The 17,366-nt window shown below is 40.4% G+C and overlaps 1 protein-coding gene across 2 annotated transcripts; it reads right to left on the reverse strand.

Moving 5' to 3' along the window:
- Positions 1 to 168: 168 nt before the first annotated feature.
- Positions 169 to 17,045, reverse strand: LOC139763249 (mitochondrial glycine transporter-like). Of its 2 annotated transcripts, XM_071689173.1 has the most exons (8): positions 16,593 to 17,029; positions 11,133 to 11,248; positions 10,553 to 10,665; positions 3,159 to 3,246; positions 2,739 to 2,915; positions 1,788 to 1,956; positions 1,384 to 1,643; positions 169 to 1,195 (listed from the first exon to the last, which is right to left on the reverse strand). In XM_071689173.1, the coding sequence occupies exons 2-8, from the start codon at positions 11,142 to 11,144 to the stop codon at positions 1,169 to 1,171; spliced, it is 846 nt and encodes a 281-aa protein (XP_071545274.1). In that variant the 5' UTR covers positions 11,145 to 11,248; positions 16,593 to 17,029; the 3' UTR covers positions 169 to 1,168. The 2 variants fall into 2 exon arrangements, with proteins under 2 accessions (XP_071545274.1, XP_071545273.1); XM_071689172.1 differs by lacking the exon at positions 11,133 to 11,248 and having other exon boundaries at positions 16,593 to 17,045.
- Positions 17,046 to 17,366: the final 321 nt, after the last annotated feature.

Here is a 17,366-nt window from a genome sequence, read left to right on the forward strand (position 1 = left end):
TCTCTCCTTTCTTTTTTTTTTTTTTTTATTATTATTATTATTTTCCAAAAGAGGGAACAGAGAAGGGGGCCACATGAGGATATTCCCTCAAAGGCCCAGTTCTCTGTTCTTAACGCTACCTCGCTAACGCGGGAAATGGTGAATAGTTTGAAAGAAAGAAAAAGAATGTTTATCTAATCTTTTTTAATTGGATTCTTGGTACAAATAATGTCATATTATAAATAACCTCGAAAATGAGGCTGAACATAAACAATCTCCACAAATTACAAAATGTTCAAAGTTGATTCACCTGTAACATTGTACCATTTTCATGTTCCTCTGGTCATCCAAAATCACAGACGTTGAAAATTAGGAATACAATGAGAGAGATACATGAGAAATGGTGCAGTTTAATGAATGAACCATTACAAATAATAAGAATGTGAAAATTGATACTTAATACTGTCAGGGCCGACAGTTATACAAGATCTAACAAAGGCTCTTAAACATTTAGAGAAATAAATGTAATTCATGAAAGTTAACTACAACCTGTAATGGAGAGTGGGACGATAGTTAACTACAATCTTTAATGGAGTGGGTAACGAGATCTTAAACAAAATAGTAAGGGACATTTGTAACTTATTTTTAACAAGGAATTTTTTGATACTCTGCTTTTAAGGAAGATATAGGAAATCTATTATTAGAGATAAAACAAGAAATATCACAGAAAGAAGCCTCTGATCCTATCGTAATTTATAAATTGATTATCAGTAAATTAACTTAAACTGCAAGTAAAGATTGTACTGTAGCATTTGAGTTCTCATACTGAAATTATTATCTGCTAAAGCACTGCAACCAATCTGAACAGTACCCAAGTAACCAGATTGAATAATACAATAGTGTTAAAAAAAAAAGTCAAATACACTGGTATGTGGGTGGAACATTCAAATGGTAGCCATGCTGGTCAAAAGAAAACTATAAACCGAACTAAACACCTCCTTTAAATGAAATTTATGTTGATGTTAAAACACATCGCTCAAGCAATTACACAGTTCATCCATGAATGTCACAAATTTAACAAGTTGTGTATCCTCAGAATACTCATATATTCAAGTTAAAACTGTTAGTAAATATGAAACCTCTGTGTATTATCTAAATACATTCTGGTATCAGGCTTCACATTGGCTGCTTATTTCAAGCCAAAACTCTTTGTTATCTGAAAGCAGAAAGAGAACACTGGTAAGACAGCAATATTTAATTTTCCTTCCATTTGATATTAATTTCACTACCCTCCTCCCACATATTATTATTGACTGTATCACTAAAGAACGTAGAATTATGATATTTTCACATTATCATTAAATATGCAAAACGTAGAAATAAGGATAAATGTGTGGACATTACCTGTTCATAGACAGTCCATGCCATGGCTGCCATGAGAGTACGACGCAACATGCGAGGGACCAGCCCTTTAAAGTACCCTTGAGGGCCATACTTTTTGTTGACATACCAGATAGCCTGATAGAAAGAGGTGAATTTGTGTGGGTAAAGCTGCATCTTCGTTTTTACCACATCAAATGGCTGTGTGACCATGGATGCCATGATACCGGCCAGCACTCCACAAGTAAAGTGCACTGGAGGAGCCATGCTGCCTTCCATGTATCCTGAATAAAGATTAAGGATTTTTTAAAAATGGCTTGAGCAGATGTATAATGTTAAAAAGATTGATATATAGGCGTGTTTTCTCCATTATTCTTATTTTGTATAAGGACTAAGAAAATGGAATTATATAATGTATGCATACTTACTCTGTGGCACTCGCTTCTTTGTTTGTGTATAAAACATGAGATAGAGCCCAGAAAAAGGTGCATCACGGAGTAGTGTAGGAATCAAACCACAGGTAAGGCCCCTGGCACCCTCTTTCATGTAGATTGAACACACAGCTTCACGCATACTATTATAACTGTACACTCCACTCTGTAAACAAAAGTAATTTGATAATTTTCTAAATAATGGGGTGTAAACTAATTAAACATTATTAAATTACATATTGCTATTTTTCACTACATCAGAAGAGTTTGAAAAAATGGTGGGCTAGTTCAGTGATGTGTGTGGGAGGAAGATGTTCAAAAAGAATGTCAATAAATGAAAGAAGGGAAGTCATATCGTATGACTGGAATTTAAGGATGAGTTTTAATGTTTGCACATGAAGATTGGGAAGGATGATTGGTGGGAACTTTAAGTTGAAATAAAGGTTATGGAATGGAGAAAAAACTGGAGATGCACTGAAAGCCATTTTCCATGTTAGCAAGTTAGAATCAGGAACAGCTGAAGAAAGGCCACATCTGCTCACAGCCATTCTGTAGTTCTCTTGTATTGCACCAAAACCACAGCTCCACATCCTTTATACTTTACCACGGATGCATCATATGCTCTAGTTCAGTCCAATGACAGTATGTTCATTAAAGCACTTTATGTCATGTATGCCTTTCACCCTCCTATAGGTTCAGTCCATGATCATTCAAAATCTTTTTTCACTCCATCCTTCCATCTCCAATTTGGTCTTCCCATTCTTCTTGTTCCCTCCACTTCTGATGCATATATCCATTCTGTCAACCTTTCTTCACTCATTCTCTGTATATCCAAATCATTTAAGGACACCCTCTTCTGTTCTCTCAACCACACTTTGTTTTTTTACAAATCTCAAATATTTAGTTAGTAATATTAGAAATAAAAGGTCAAGTGTTCATTTTTCTTACCTCATATCTGGTCTTAATAACTGTGATGGGAATCATTGTGATACCAGTGATTGTTCGAGCCACCACTCCAAGCATAATGGCCTCCAAGGCTCCTGGTTGACCCTCACAGAAGTTGGTCTTGAGCCAGTTAAGTGATGAAAAATAGAGACCCACACCAGGCACACACCGATAGATACTCTGAAAATGATAAAATTAATAGTTAGTCCTAATATGTAAATAGATATTGATTATTATTACTGGATGAAGAGCGTACATATAATCATCGAATGAAATGTATGAGTACATATTCTTGAAACATCATTTGTATATGGGAATGCGAGTTAAAAACAGTTGAACAAAAATACTGTTATAATGTAATAAAGACATAGGTATCAGAAATATCAATGGACATGAAATAGTAAAATAACCTCCAAAACTTACTGGTGTCATGCCTTTCCATAATCCAAAAAGCCGTTCATTACGTACAACTTTTCCAACTGTGGCTAACATGCCAACAGAACTGCTTGATCTGTAAAGAGCAAAATGTTTTCAGTAACAAACATCCCATTGAGTAATCAGAGTAAATTTAGCAATCTCAGGTAAACTCAAAGTATTTACCAGAATAACAAACAAAAGAGGAACCTTGAAATTTTGTATTTTTTATCTTTGACATTTTTGAGAAATTCAGCATTGAGGTTTTTAGATAAGAAAACTGAAAAGGTACTTTCTTGTTTACCATATGACAAATGGTTAAGTTCAACATTCTCTTCGATATGGGTAGCCTAATATTTGCAGAGAATCTATTTCATCTGAATGGTACTCTTTGGAAGTCAAGTCTATCCAATTCTGACTTGTTTAGAAATTCCTAAGACAGACATTTAATACGGAAACATCACAAACTGAAAAGACAAGTGATGTAAAGCATCATTAATCTTGCACCAACATGCTTTTTCCTCAATGGAAAGAGAGCTAATTTAACAAGATTTTGCCAAGAGCCAGAGATCTTGTGTAGGCCTGACAGCATTAAAGAGAGGTGATGATAAGGAGAGAAAAGGGGTGGATAAGAGGAGATAGTGAAGGAAGAGGGAAGATAATGAAATATGGAGGAAGAGAGAGAAAAACTGATATAGTTAGTTTGAAAATGAAAGAACAGGCATGTCTGTTCAAATGCTTGTGCTGCTTTTAGACTTGCAAGTAGTAACTGGCTTACACGATGAAGAAAAGAAAAAATTCAGGCATATACTGAACTTTCTCAATCCGGTGATTCAAATTTAATTTATAGATGAACAGATTGTTACACTGGGATGGGTGTCGGGCAAATACATAAATCTTTTCCTCGTCTGATTTTTAATGTTATATCTCTTTTGTATTAACCAAGTTATAATACCTTGCCTTTTTTTTTTTTTCAGTCGATGTTTTCATTACAACAAATCAAGATATTTCAACCATGGAGAGTTTAATACAAGACACCGTTAATGATTAACATTTTACATTTTGAATGGGAAAACATGGCAAATGGGATGCCCACAATGATCACCGAGATTTAGTCCAACAGATTCTACAGCAAAAAATAACATCGCCTTAAGTGTAGTCTTGAGACCATCCATCACCAAAGTTGAGACTGGGAAAGTCTAAATTTAAGATGTCTAAAAAGATTTTGGAAGTTTACACAAAGGATGCAAGCTGGTTTAAGCATGACGTAGGCGTTTAATCTGGGCATGAAACATGCTTGTTACATTTATGACAAGAAAGAGACAGGCAGCCACCTCCTTCCCATTAACTATATGGACCCATCTCGCCGATGTATTATCAGGTTCGTTATCATCGAATTCGGTAGAGGTAGAATCAACTGATAGCCTCATTAGAGTATTTTATAATTAATACTTTGTCAGTCTGTAGTTATAGAGCTAACTATATGATTTCTGTATCTTTCACTTGTAATATGAAATCTTAGTTTATAAGGGAAAATGATTACCATATTGTTGTACTGTATTAGTTCCGACTAGCTTTTACTGGTTTGTAGTGTATGGTAGATGTAGGAAAAAATATTTCCGACCACGTTTAACCATTTTCGTATCTAATCGGGAAGGGTAGATAGACTAAGAGATGGTAGGACGCAGTGTTACGGATTTAAATTAGGGGTAAAAACTAATGTTAAGTATCTTTGATGACAACCCACTTTGTAAATGAGGACCGAGTTAACAAACACCTTTCAAAATAGTGACTTTCGAATAAATGTGTTAATAGGCCTCAGCATAAATGAGCCTCGGGTTAATGAATCCAGAGGAAGAGAAATTCCATTGCATCAAATACGGTAAAACCGAGTCGGTTAGCAACCCGTGGTCATGATGCCCTTCTTAACAGCTGTCTCCAGGGCGGTACAACACCCTTCTGCCGCACGGGTATACCCAGCGAGTACTCGTATGGCAATACTATGTCATTTCAAGGAAAACTCTCAATCATTTTACATCCAGAATGACACGGAAAGGGTTGAAGATGATCTGTATACGTGGAAATAACCATAACTGGTATAAATGTAGAGATGCAGGCAGCAGTGATGGCGAGAGGCTGGAGCGAGGGTAGCGCTGGGACCCTGTGCGAGGTCAGCTCGCCCGCCCGCCAGCTCTGAACAAGGTTCTCCCCCGCCCCCTGCAGCCAGCACCGCCACCCAGGCACACCACCCACTCTCATGGCCGCCCTACCTAACTTACGTCGGCACACAATTGTCTTGATTAAATATAGACATGCTGAGTCTAAAATCAGGAAGATACTAAGAGAAAATGGTGGGTGGGGTGTGTATAGTTATGAATGACGCGTTATCTTTTGTCTTCGAAAGTCCGTTACAACAGAATAGAAAGTATACGTAAGGCGACGACGAAATGGAATGAATGAGGTTCCCACATCTGTTTTTAATGAAGTTATAAAAAGAACAAGCAAAGTTAGGTTTCCAGTTTGCATGTTGACGAGACGTTGGTAGAGATTCGTAGACTGCTAATCTCGCCTGCCAGAAATAACGCAGTTACTGTTGCTATCTTACAGATTACATAAGACAGTAGACAAGGTGTTTCAAGGAGATCGAAAAGTTCCGTTGTCGGCAATTATATGGTTAAAAATTGATGTGGTTATAATTATCTTCATGAAGCTAAGCGTTTAAATGTTAACAAAGAAAAAAATTGTTTTACGTCCATGTAACTTGAGTTTAAACAGCCGGCATGTGTCGAAGAAATAACAACGCGTTACTCTGCAAGCTTTAAATAAAACTTCCTTTAAGTAACAGACTGGGTGTCTTCGGACGTAATATTATATAAACCTTAATGTGAAGTCAAATGTTGAGTCGTAGCTAAGACAGCAGAGACAGACACAATGCGTAAACCTGTCCAAAATTTCATTATCTTAGCCAGTAGAGCGAATGTCGGTAAATGTTGATTTAATGCAAACACGGTAGAGTTTGCCGTCTATGGGGTTCACAGACATGTACTTGGTAATAAACATGAAAACCGTGGCATAAAGTCTCTTAGCGCCGAAGCTGTGGAAAAATGTGTAATGTAATATTAAAGGAAGAGGAAGACATCGAGTTATTTGTAATGAACTAACCACGCTTTCCAGACACAAGGCTGACAAAGGAACAACCAGATATCCAACATCTTTTAAGGAAGCGTAGATTAACCATTTAATTACAAGGTCATCCCACCATGACATGAACAGGTAATCACGAAAATCATGCTAGTGTACTGTCCGTAAAGAAATGTCAGTTTCATAATATTCTACTTCATAATACCATGAAATTGCTTACACATCATGCGGCCAAGGCGGTATGAAGGAGTTTTCCGTTATAAAAATCAAACTGGCTTGAAATGTTACAAGAAAAGCCGCTTTGGACAATAACTGAATTCTGGCCAGCTGAACGACAGCCATCTATAAATGGCCAAAAAAGAGATATATAGTGTAATGTCAGCCCCCGCTGACCGATAATGAACCACTTTAACTTTGAAGTAGTGTTGGTCTGCTTACCCCATCTCAAAGGAAGACACCTTGCTTGGCAACAAGGCTTCCTCCGCTGTGTAATTTACTTTTTTGTGCGTGATTCAGTTTGCCAGTGCTTATGTAATCTAAACTTGCAACAAGTCAAGTTCCTTACTTGTTGATCTTTCAACCTATCACACCCTTGGACTGTTTTTATTCTGACCTAGATACTTGAGAACACTCAGATACGGTCGGAAGTGTTACAATGAACCGGTTACATAGGGCATAGGGCTAACCACGACCTACTGTAGATTCTATACAGCACAAAACCCTTCACAAAAACCAGCAGCCTATGAATAGGATTGTATGCCCGAGCAGTTGTTACGCCTTATCGAAACAGGGTTATATATGCCAGAGAAATGACTATATCCCGTTTACCTTCACAGAGGGTAATTTGCTGTAACTGCTATTGGTACCATACAGGAGATGGTGGAGGGACTTGTGTATAATGAATGAAGTTTTTATCGAATTCTCCACGTAGCTTTAGTTGTCATACTGCAGACTGTTTCCTATAAGTTGTCGGTAAACAGCCTTTATCGGGAAGATAAACATTTACGATAAGCTGTTTTTAGAAAATTAGGTATATCTCCACCTTAGCAAGTTGTCAGGGGTACGATAATAGCAGAGCGGCTGGCGGCGCCAGTGTGTCTGGAGGACCGACCCTCCCACCAGGTCCCAGGAAATCCCTAGGCTTGCCAAAGAATTGTGAACTGTGAAATACATTGACACAATCGTATACATTTTCACTTGGTGGCTCCTTAAACCAGATAATCTTTCTTAATGTTCAAATTTCGAACTGTCTCCGTAAACGTGTATTGTCCGCTGCTTAACCGGGTTGGCCTGACCAAGATATTCGGAATTCTGAAGATAACAAAGCTGTCCATGTCACTCTTGTTTCGAAAGATGTATTTTGTGTTTGTTGATAAATGTATCATGTTTCTGCCGATATTTTTGTCATATTTCTGTCGGCAGATTTGTCATATTTCTGCTGGCTGATTTGAATACATGGTGTACTGGATTCGAATGAGCAGACACGTGCAGCAACTTAGATAAAGGTGATAGCCAAAGAAACCTTTGCTTCGCATTAATCACCTGCTGCTTGACGGACGCTTTGAAACAAGACACAAGATGAGTGAACGGGGACTGAGAGTAACGTTTCGATTATCATATTAATGTAGCGGACAAGCTACGATTTGGGATATCACAAACATTTGAGCAAAGGTGATGAATGTTCGTTCGATCTGCAACTGTTGTGTCGGACCACAGGTTAAGGATGGTTTTCCTCTGCGGTACTGGCTTCTGCACCGTCACCATGACCTCATGGCTCTATCTGCTGTCGCAGATCTTCATTGTAATCAACATCTCGCGAACTAAGGTCGGGTCGTCAGTATGGGTGTGGCCCGACTTCTTGTTTTTCGGCGTAATGTTTCTGGGCTCCTTTGAAAGACTTTCAAAAATAATTTCTTGGAAGCAAAACCATGCGTACTTACTAGAGTGAAACAGTTTCGAGGTGAAACTGGTGTCATATTCACTGATTATTTCTTGGTTCTGAATCAAACTAGGTCCCTTAACATTTGTATTTCGGCATACTCACCTCACACACCGTTTAAAGTGTAGCCCTAGGAATTAACGTCTTAAGCATTCAACAGAAGAACGTATTTCCCGAGATAATTGTTTCGCGCGATCGTGTCAGAATGTACGTAAAGCGTATGCTTTATACTTGGCTTGAGAACAAATTATATCACACCGTCGTCTTCACGGGATTACGTTAATCCCCAGTAACAACGTCATCTTCCCCTCCAGAGCAGTGGCACCTACTTTGGGTTGCCGAGGCAGTCACCCGGGGTTGAGAGGGTTTATAACATTTTCACTATACCCTCAAGCTCGCTGCCAACCTCACCCTCCCCGCAACGCACATGACAAATTTAAGTACGGGAGGGCTCCGGCATCAGCCTTCCTTTAAAGTTATTGCGTGTAAAGCTTAGGGTAACATTATCTTTCAGACAACGCCAGTCTACGTAAGAAATAAATAAAGATTTCTTCTTCAACGTGGCGACTAATCATTTCCCAAATTAGCTGTGTGTGTGTGTGTGTAACCCTCTCTCGCGCACGGCCAGTATTGCAAACCACTTTGCCAACCACTGGCGGATGTATCCAAGCTTTGGATGCTAACTTTGACCATCCTTAACCTATGCTAATGAACTGTTCTACAAGTTCTCCCAGAAAACTAATATGAAATAAAAAGACAAAAAATCGTGGGTCTTAAGAGACATTGTACCATTTTTTTTCTTTGTACATGTTAATGATAAAAGGCAGACGAGGTAAATTCATTTTTGACCCAGTTTTGCATATTGGAGGTCTGAGGCAATCTCAGCGCGCAAAAATTACTTTTCTTCGACAACCCCCCCATCCTTAAGGGGGATAAAAGTTTCATGTCCGAAGGTCCTCCTTCTTGCCCACGATGCAACGCCCTTACGAAGACGCCGATAAGTTACCACTTTCTTGCCCCGCATCTCTGCAGCACACACACACACACACACACACACATCACTAAGCGACATCTGGTAACCACGAGGAAAAAGAAATACAATAAGTTTCGTTTTTCCTCGTGATTATCGACAAGTACTAGATTGCGCGTATCTGCTTCCTACTGCAATATCATTATCCCTGGAGAAAGAATACTTCCCACGTATTCCCTGTGTGTTGTAGAAGGCGACCAACGGGGGATGCAAATCCTCCCCTCTCGTTTTTAGTTTTCCGAAAGAGGGGGGCCAAGAGACGATATTTCCTTAAAGGCTCAGTCCTCTGTTCTTAACGCGGGAAATGGCTAGTAGCATAATATATATATATATATATATATATATATATATATATATATATATATATATATATATATATATATATATATATATATATATATATATAACTGTTAAAGGTACAAGGAATTGTTAATATCGTTAGTTACCTTTAAATACACATCTGAAACTGACTAACTAGTTAAGCCACTCGGATTTTCCTTCAAAGATGCGTCAGCGTTCGATAACAGTTCTATCTATTCTTCGAACGAGGCAGGGTAATGCTGTCGGCATCCTCGGTGCAGACTGTGGCGTACTGTAGCATTCCCGAGAACTTTCTCTGACCAAGTCAACACAAAAAAGGGAGCACATTACGTGGCGAAGTCCTCATGGGTACCCTTCCCTGTGTAGCGTGTTCCCCTCCTTGCCTGGTCACATTCCACGTTACCCATCCACTGATAACCCACCACAGGCTCTTCGCGTGTGTTTGCATATATATATATATATATATATATATATATATATATATAATATATATAGCAGCAGATGCTCTTTCCCGTGAAAGATGTTGCGCAAAGACGGGCGTGGAGATCAGTCACGTGTATGTGCGTGGGTGTCTGTAGGAGGGAAGACCTGGCCTGGGTCGATGAAACCCCTTCCCCTCAGCACAGGCCACACTGCGCTATTGCGTCTCTCACCCACAGACCTTCAGTACGGGCGTCAGAGTACCTCATATAATGGCACTGCGTCCGTGCCATTATCTCGTAAACAGTCATAAATACGCGTCTCACACAGGGTTTAGGTTTTTTTAGTCTCAAAACCTGTTGATTTATCAGGAAAGAAATGCAACCACACCATCGTCAAAAGATCAATCGTGAGAGAACTCGATTATTTTTTAAAGGAATCACTTCTCTCTTCGTACCTTCTCTCTCTCTCTCTCTCTCTCTCTCTCTCTCTCTCTCTCTCTCTCTCTCTCTCTCTCTCTCTCTCTATCTCTCTCTCTCTCTCAAGACTCACGGTATTGTGATTGTTGTCTGCAGTCGAGTCTTGACCAGGTCAAGTGGCTGGAAGAGGATGGTGGAACAGGTCCCCGAGAACGACCCAGCCACAAACGACTTCACCAGTGGTGACTGGAAAAGGAAACACATCGCACGTTATTATTAAGCTGCAAGTCACTAAATATGGCTGACAGAATGTACACTAGAATGTGCATATACCTTGTTCGTGTTATACAGAAATGTCTGTCTGTCTGTGTGTGTTTGGCAGACTCCTCTCCTGCAACTGGTTACACCACGACTACTCTGTAGCTTCGTCCGCAGACGGGAAAGCGTACAGGGGTCGTCGTGAACCCTTTTCCCTCGCTTACAGAGGAGCCTACCTTACCCTGCTTCCGTATTGAGTGCAGCAGCCTCAAAGTTGCTGCGGGAGCCCATTGAAAAGAGTCAAGGGGGTTTCGTAATGAAAACAGTAATATGTATGTGTGTGTGTGTGTGTATTAAATGTATGTGTATGTGTTTTATATGCGTGTATGTTTTAAATGTATATGTATGTGTGTTTTAACAGCTAATGATACTTTCTTTACAAGAAAAGGATATACCTCATTACACATTGCAAGTGCAACTGGACTGCACTATGTCGAGCACGGCCGTCGGAGGGGATCCAGTTAGTCTTCAAGGGAAATGTAACACTTCCTGGTGTGAGAGCGACTAAAACCTGAGAGTTGTACAATAAAAAAAGAAATACCATTAGGTTAAATCACATTAGGGGAAAGACTTTTTTTTTTTGTATGACTACAGATTCTTAACACTTTTGAACAAAGCTCATAGCTTCTATTGCTACAGTCACATATCTTTTATATATTTTTTTTTTCCCACGTGCATGTAATCCTTATGAACTGGCTCCTTGCCATTCGTTGCACAATCAGCTTTTATATTCTTCCCCGCGAACTGCTAATCCCTATGAAGAGGTTTCTTGGGTATTTCTGATTTACCAATCTTGAATTAGCAATTAATATCACTTTTGGTAGTGCTTTGCTTTCTTCAAAGTATGTACTTTACAAACTTACATAAGCATTGGTGTGAATGTTATCTTCCCTAGTAGATGTAGTTAAGAAAATATCCACGGAGATTTCTCAGGCATTGCTTGGCATACAGTAAATATATATATATATATATATATATATATATATATATATATATATATATATATATATATATATATATATATATATATCTTTTTAAGAAGGTCGGTTAACGTGTGACAGGGAAACGTGAAGCCTAGGTGTACGCGAACCCTCGTCCCAGAAGCAAGAATTCCGGTTTTCGCAAGCAAGCTTGAGGGATTGTCCTGTTCTTAGTCCGGATATCGTTAAGTGCCTGCCGAGGCTTTGCCGTCTCTGCTTGTTGCAGTGCAATATGGAATACAATTGTCGTACATCTGTAACAGTTGCCTGTATCAAGCACAGTTTTTCTGCAGTCGTCTCTGACTGGTTTTTCTGCAGTCGTCTCTGACTGGTTTTTACTCAGTGCTTTTGTTTGCCCTCGTCACAATCACAGTATTTTTGCCATGTGATTGATAGGTTAGGGAGAGCACATTAACTTCACCATCCCTTGATGTCGAACAAATTAATTTGAAATCAATACGCCCACCCCATATTAAGCGTTCAGATCAGCCATGCCAATTCCAAATAATGGGAATTATTCGAAAATAGAACCCATGAAAAAAAGAAAGGTGAGATAAACTAGTTTCGAGGCATAGACTCACTTTTCCTATAAACTGCCCGAGTGGACTTGCTCACATAGAGTTGGCTACACTGCCAACTTCCTAGCATTATTTTTGTTGGCTGATGCGTGGTTGACTGTGACCAGGTTGAGTGGGGAATATGACTAGTGTTGCGTTGACCTCTGCTAGGTGACTAGGTTGATTATATAAAGGCTACGTTACAGCTGATGTAAAGGTTGAAGTAAAGATTATTAGCGCCGAGACATGTGCAGTTAATGTAGCAGATTAGGACGTGCACGGATACCAATTTAACATGGCTGTGGCTATAAATATCGGCATATGGGTTGGCTTTTAAAAGGCATTTTCACGGACTCCCACAAAGCGAAGGTATACGAGAATGTAGCATTTCTGTATACCAGAGTGCTATTAAAAACACGGTGTCATTAACCTGAGGGATAGGGTAGCTTGCCAAAAGCTCCAAGAGAAGTGTTACGAATACATGGAACACCTCGCAATCATCAGTACTTCTCAAGCACAGTTATACCGCTTTACCATGAAATTTATTTGTTGGACAAATCTTGATGGAATGTATTAAGGTGTTTTCCACCTCCACACCCCTCCAAACATCTGAATGAAACCCATACTCCCTAAACAGTGATGGTTGTTGCCGGCATCCGCTTGGGTCACAAACCCCGAGAGGTGATAACAGAGCGAGTGTGGGATGCCAGTACATTTGTCTATAAATAACACGACCTTGTGCTTGCGGCGGGTTTGTTACCGTGTGCCGATAACCCGCGGTATTAATTTCCTGTTACCATGAACAGCAGCCTCTTTAAATAAAGCTTAATGTCTCGCGATTTCTTAAGTATTTATCTCGAACCTTCCACTGCGTATTATTTATAGGCCTAGCCATCGATCAAGTAACCTTCATGGGGGAAACAGTTAAATCTCGAATTAAATCTCAAAAACTTCAGGCTGAGTAAAAGGTTGTCAGAACTGCGTTTTAAGTATTGTCTGTTGATGGCTGCTCAGCAGTATGATGTGTTTCATCATCACATGACCTGCACCCCTTCCATGAGATGAGTGTGATGGGTTTTGGGTTGTACCACATATAAGACTACCACAAATACATTCCCGTTTCTTTCAGTTTCTCTATTAAACTTACCATCCTGTGCAGATAACAGTAATGTTAGTATAAGTATTGCGTATTACAGCGTCAACATCCCTTTTGATCACGCGTAGCCTTGGCGCTCGGGAATGGACCAATGAGATGCAGCGCCGAGAACCGGCCCACCTTTTAAGCCAATCGCAGGCCGACGCCTGAGTTTCTACGACAGACGGCGAGTTGCGGCTTCTCTTTGCAACGGGACTAACTTTCAGTAAAAAAAGGAGAAAATCATTGTACTCAAAACAGCTGTAGGACTGCAGACGTGCAATACAGCTTTGCGTAGAACCAATGGCGCCAGAATGCATAGACCACTACCGTATATTATCATGTGAAGAGTTGACCTACATTGTGCATTTTATAACTTACTCGCCATCATACCCACTGCTGTCTGCTTGGGAAAGGAGTTTAGTCGATTTCAGGGGGATCGATATTCGGCAACAGTACCTCTGTTGTAAGAGCTTAGATGCCTATCCACATTATATTAAAATTTCACCCTTAATGGCCCTCCCCCTGCACTCATTTTACTCATCCTGCAACTCCAAAATACACGATGATGCAACAAACGCAAGTAGACATCAGGTAACACTAAAACCATCCGAAACCCTAGAGGTAAAATGATGTCTAGCGAGACCTGGCGAGCCACACTAAACCGGTTCGAGGCGGATTACGGGCGAGGCGAGACCCCGGGGGGCCCGCCCCCTGGAGGGGTGGAGGGCAAGAGCCGGCGCGTTGGACGTACTCGTTATTCCAAACCTTTCACTTCACACTGCACGGCGAAAATATGCACAAGAAACATTCTCTCAGTATCTCACGATAACGATTACCTCATCTACTATTGCCATAGGGCATGGCTGACATCATACCTCGCCCAGAAACATTACCTAAGACAGGAATCTGTTACAGAACACTGGCCCTTCGAAAGGAATTCCTCTCGTCGTAAAATATGCGCATTTAATCGATGATACCAGGTGCTTATATACTGGTATGTGCATTTACCTATATAATGCGTTTTAAGCATATCCAGAATATATGAAACAATCAAATGAATGCCAATGTATAGACGTATTATTCATGGCGAGATATTTTTACTTCGAGATGACCTTCCGGTCTTGTTTTAGAATTTAAAGCAAACATTCGTATGACCTTCAGTTATTGTTTTAGAATTTTGAGCAAACATAGTTAATGAGCAGTATGCATCGTTTCAGCTCTCAGAGCTCAATCTCTTCGTACTCAAGTACGGTGCTCTCGAGCGTGTTAGAATGACGAGCTCACACTTGAATGGAGAAGCCGTATAATGTACAAGTCAGGGTTCGCCTGGCGTATGTTTGGGAGGGTAACGCAGAGGGAAACGCGCGGGAAAACTTAGATGTATTCTTGTACCCTGCTGCGTATGAGGGATGGGGGCGTGGGTGACTTCCTACCTAATCGTACAGTGCCTCTTCGTGAGTGGAAGTTGAACCTTCCTGTACTATTGAAAGATGCATCAAGTCATCGTGCACTCAGCATGAGTAGAACGGAGCGGCAGGCTAGCCTTCACAGTCACCCTCTCCACCACATTTTGTACCCATATGCACAATTACTACCCTTAAGTGTCCATAACAAACCTTATCTAATAAAAAAGATTTTATTACATTTATCCATAAGGCTAAGCTCAGTGCATGTCTGGTGTCAGGGTGAGTGCTGATTGATGAGAGGAGCGAAAATGCATTTTGTCATAAGAGTGCGTGTTGTCTCGAATGGGGCGAAAATCCATGAAGTAAATGAGTGTTATTTAGTGTGGGTGCATGTTGTCTGGGAGTGTGGGGGGAGAGTGACTGTTGTCAGGTGGGAGGGAAGAGTGACTTAGTCTGGTGTGAGGGAAGTGACTTAGTCTGGTGCGAGGGAAGAGTGACTTATTCTGGTATGAGGGAAGTGACTGTTAGTCTGGGGTGAGGGAAGTGACTGTTAGCCTGGAGTGAGGGAAGGGTGTATACTGTCTGATATGAGGGAAGGGTGCGTGTTATCTGGCGTGAGGGAAGGGTGCGTGTTCTTTAGTATAAGGCATACGTGCTAAACGTATATGATACATGTCAGAGCCACAAAGCACAAGTGTAGGGGATAACGATAAAATTGGAACCAGAGGAGTGCGTATCGATGGCTTAGGTTCACGCGACGCAACCCGTTAGTCTTGATGAGTAACGCAACTCATGCACCCCTGTAGCCATGCTGTGCAAGCGCTTGTACCAGTGTGGTACATAAATGCAAGCACTTACTTGATCTTGACCAGCTATTGTTTTTTTTGTCAGTAACCCACAAATTCAGGCAATGTCAAGATCCAGAATTAAGCCTATGAACCTATCTAATGAAATCAAACTGCATCGTACTCGTAAAAGAATTAATATATATTCGGATTTCATACATAAAATCTTTCCCGTGACTAATTACCTTTCCAGTCAGTATATGTAGTAATTCTGGTATAATTGATAACTCCCGAATTCGAAAGATTCCGCGAAACAAGCTGAAAATACACTGGCTTTATGGCATGCCGTTCTCTGCTGCATCACCAAGGTTTCCATGCAGGTGTTCTAACACCTGTACATAAGATTACGAGACTGACTACGTGGTCAGTCAATATCTGCAATAAAAATTAACCTCATCCTGGCCATATGACGTCTTGGTCGTGCGTAATCTTCGGGGGATGAGAAGCATCAAGAGGGGTTAAAGGTTATTAATTTCGTAAGAACTTGACCTTGGCTTTCCCTAACCCCGCAGGTCGATGGACCATATATACGGCGAGAGCTGTTTGGTTGTCATTATCCAGTTCATTACTCAGATTTTCTGACTGATGGTATTAACTCGGAAGCTAATGGAGCTTAAGGATAACTAATTAAGGTTATGAATAACCCATGCATTGTGACTGTCACGCGGGTTTGGGGTAAGATATCATTCACACCTTATGAAACAGTTCTCAAGACAAATTTGTAATCTTAAATATTACATTATTCAGCACAAAAAGTAAAAATATAATTGTTAATCGTAGGATTCTATCCTAGCTCCAATCTGAGGGTTAGGAGAGGTACCACAATATCCTCTAGAGGCAAGGCTACTTGCCAAGGTTCCCACATGCATAAAAGTACGGATAACAAATCATTCCCATCACCTTTGGGCTTTAGAAAACTCATAACTTACCAAGGATATATCGAGATGAGCCATCTTGTCCTTTTTGACGGATGTTTGATTCTTCAGCTTCGCAGCTTCACTTGGCATATATGTAAAATCTTGCTATTTTCGCCCCTGTAGGATTTTCCTTGGCGGCCACTATGTCCCTTTCACAGGTCTGGGCTTTATCACAATGCTTTATACACAAAATCAAAGCAACGGTGCTACAATGTCTCACCTGACTCGCGTGTCAGAATAGTCTGTGTAGTATATCTCGTTCACCCGAACAGAGATTTGTACATCTTCAGTTATGGTCGTAACCACCATGGTATACCATTAATATGACCACTGTACAATAGAGCTATCCTGCTGAATAAGTGGAACGACAACAGCGGAACAGTCAGAAAGTCACTTGCACGAGCCTTCTTCAGTATACGTTCACTTGCGTCGGTGATCTGAGTGAGAGTGGGGTCTGCACCGCCCGGACGTGGGATGATATACGTAGCGATACCTGGCAACGTTTCCTTGATACAATAAGCTTCATTTATGGATAGAAAGACTAACATTAATTAACGTATCTTTACTTACAGATGATCGACGTTAAAGTAAGTAGTGTATGACGTATCAGTTATATTAAGGAATGTTCTGAGTGAATCAAGAAATTTAAGTACGTAAATTTCCACAGGAGCTACACGCTACTACATAACCCTTTCGCCGCTCCCACCCTTTTGGGCTCGCCACAGAAAACGGGAATGAGCATGGCAGCTGATGCAATGGCGATATTGTACTTGCCAGAGGTGAGTG

The sequence above is a fragment of the Panulirus ornatus genome, chromosome 46, assembly GCF_036320965.1.
Source record: "Panulirus ornatus isolate Po-2019 chromosome 46, ASM3632096v1, whole genome shotgun sequence".
Taxonomy (NCBI): domain Eukaryota; kingdom Metazoa; phylum Arthropoda; class Malacostraca; order Decapoda; family Palinuridae; genus Panulirus; species Panulirus ornatus.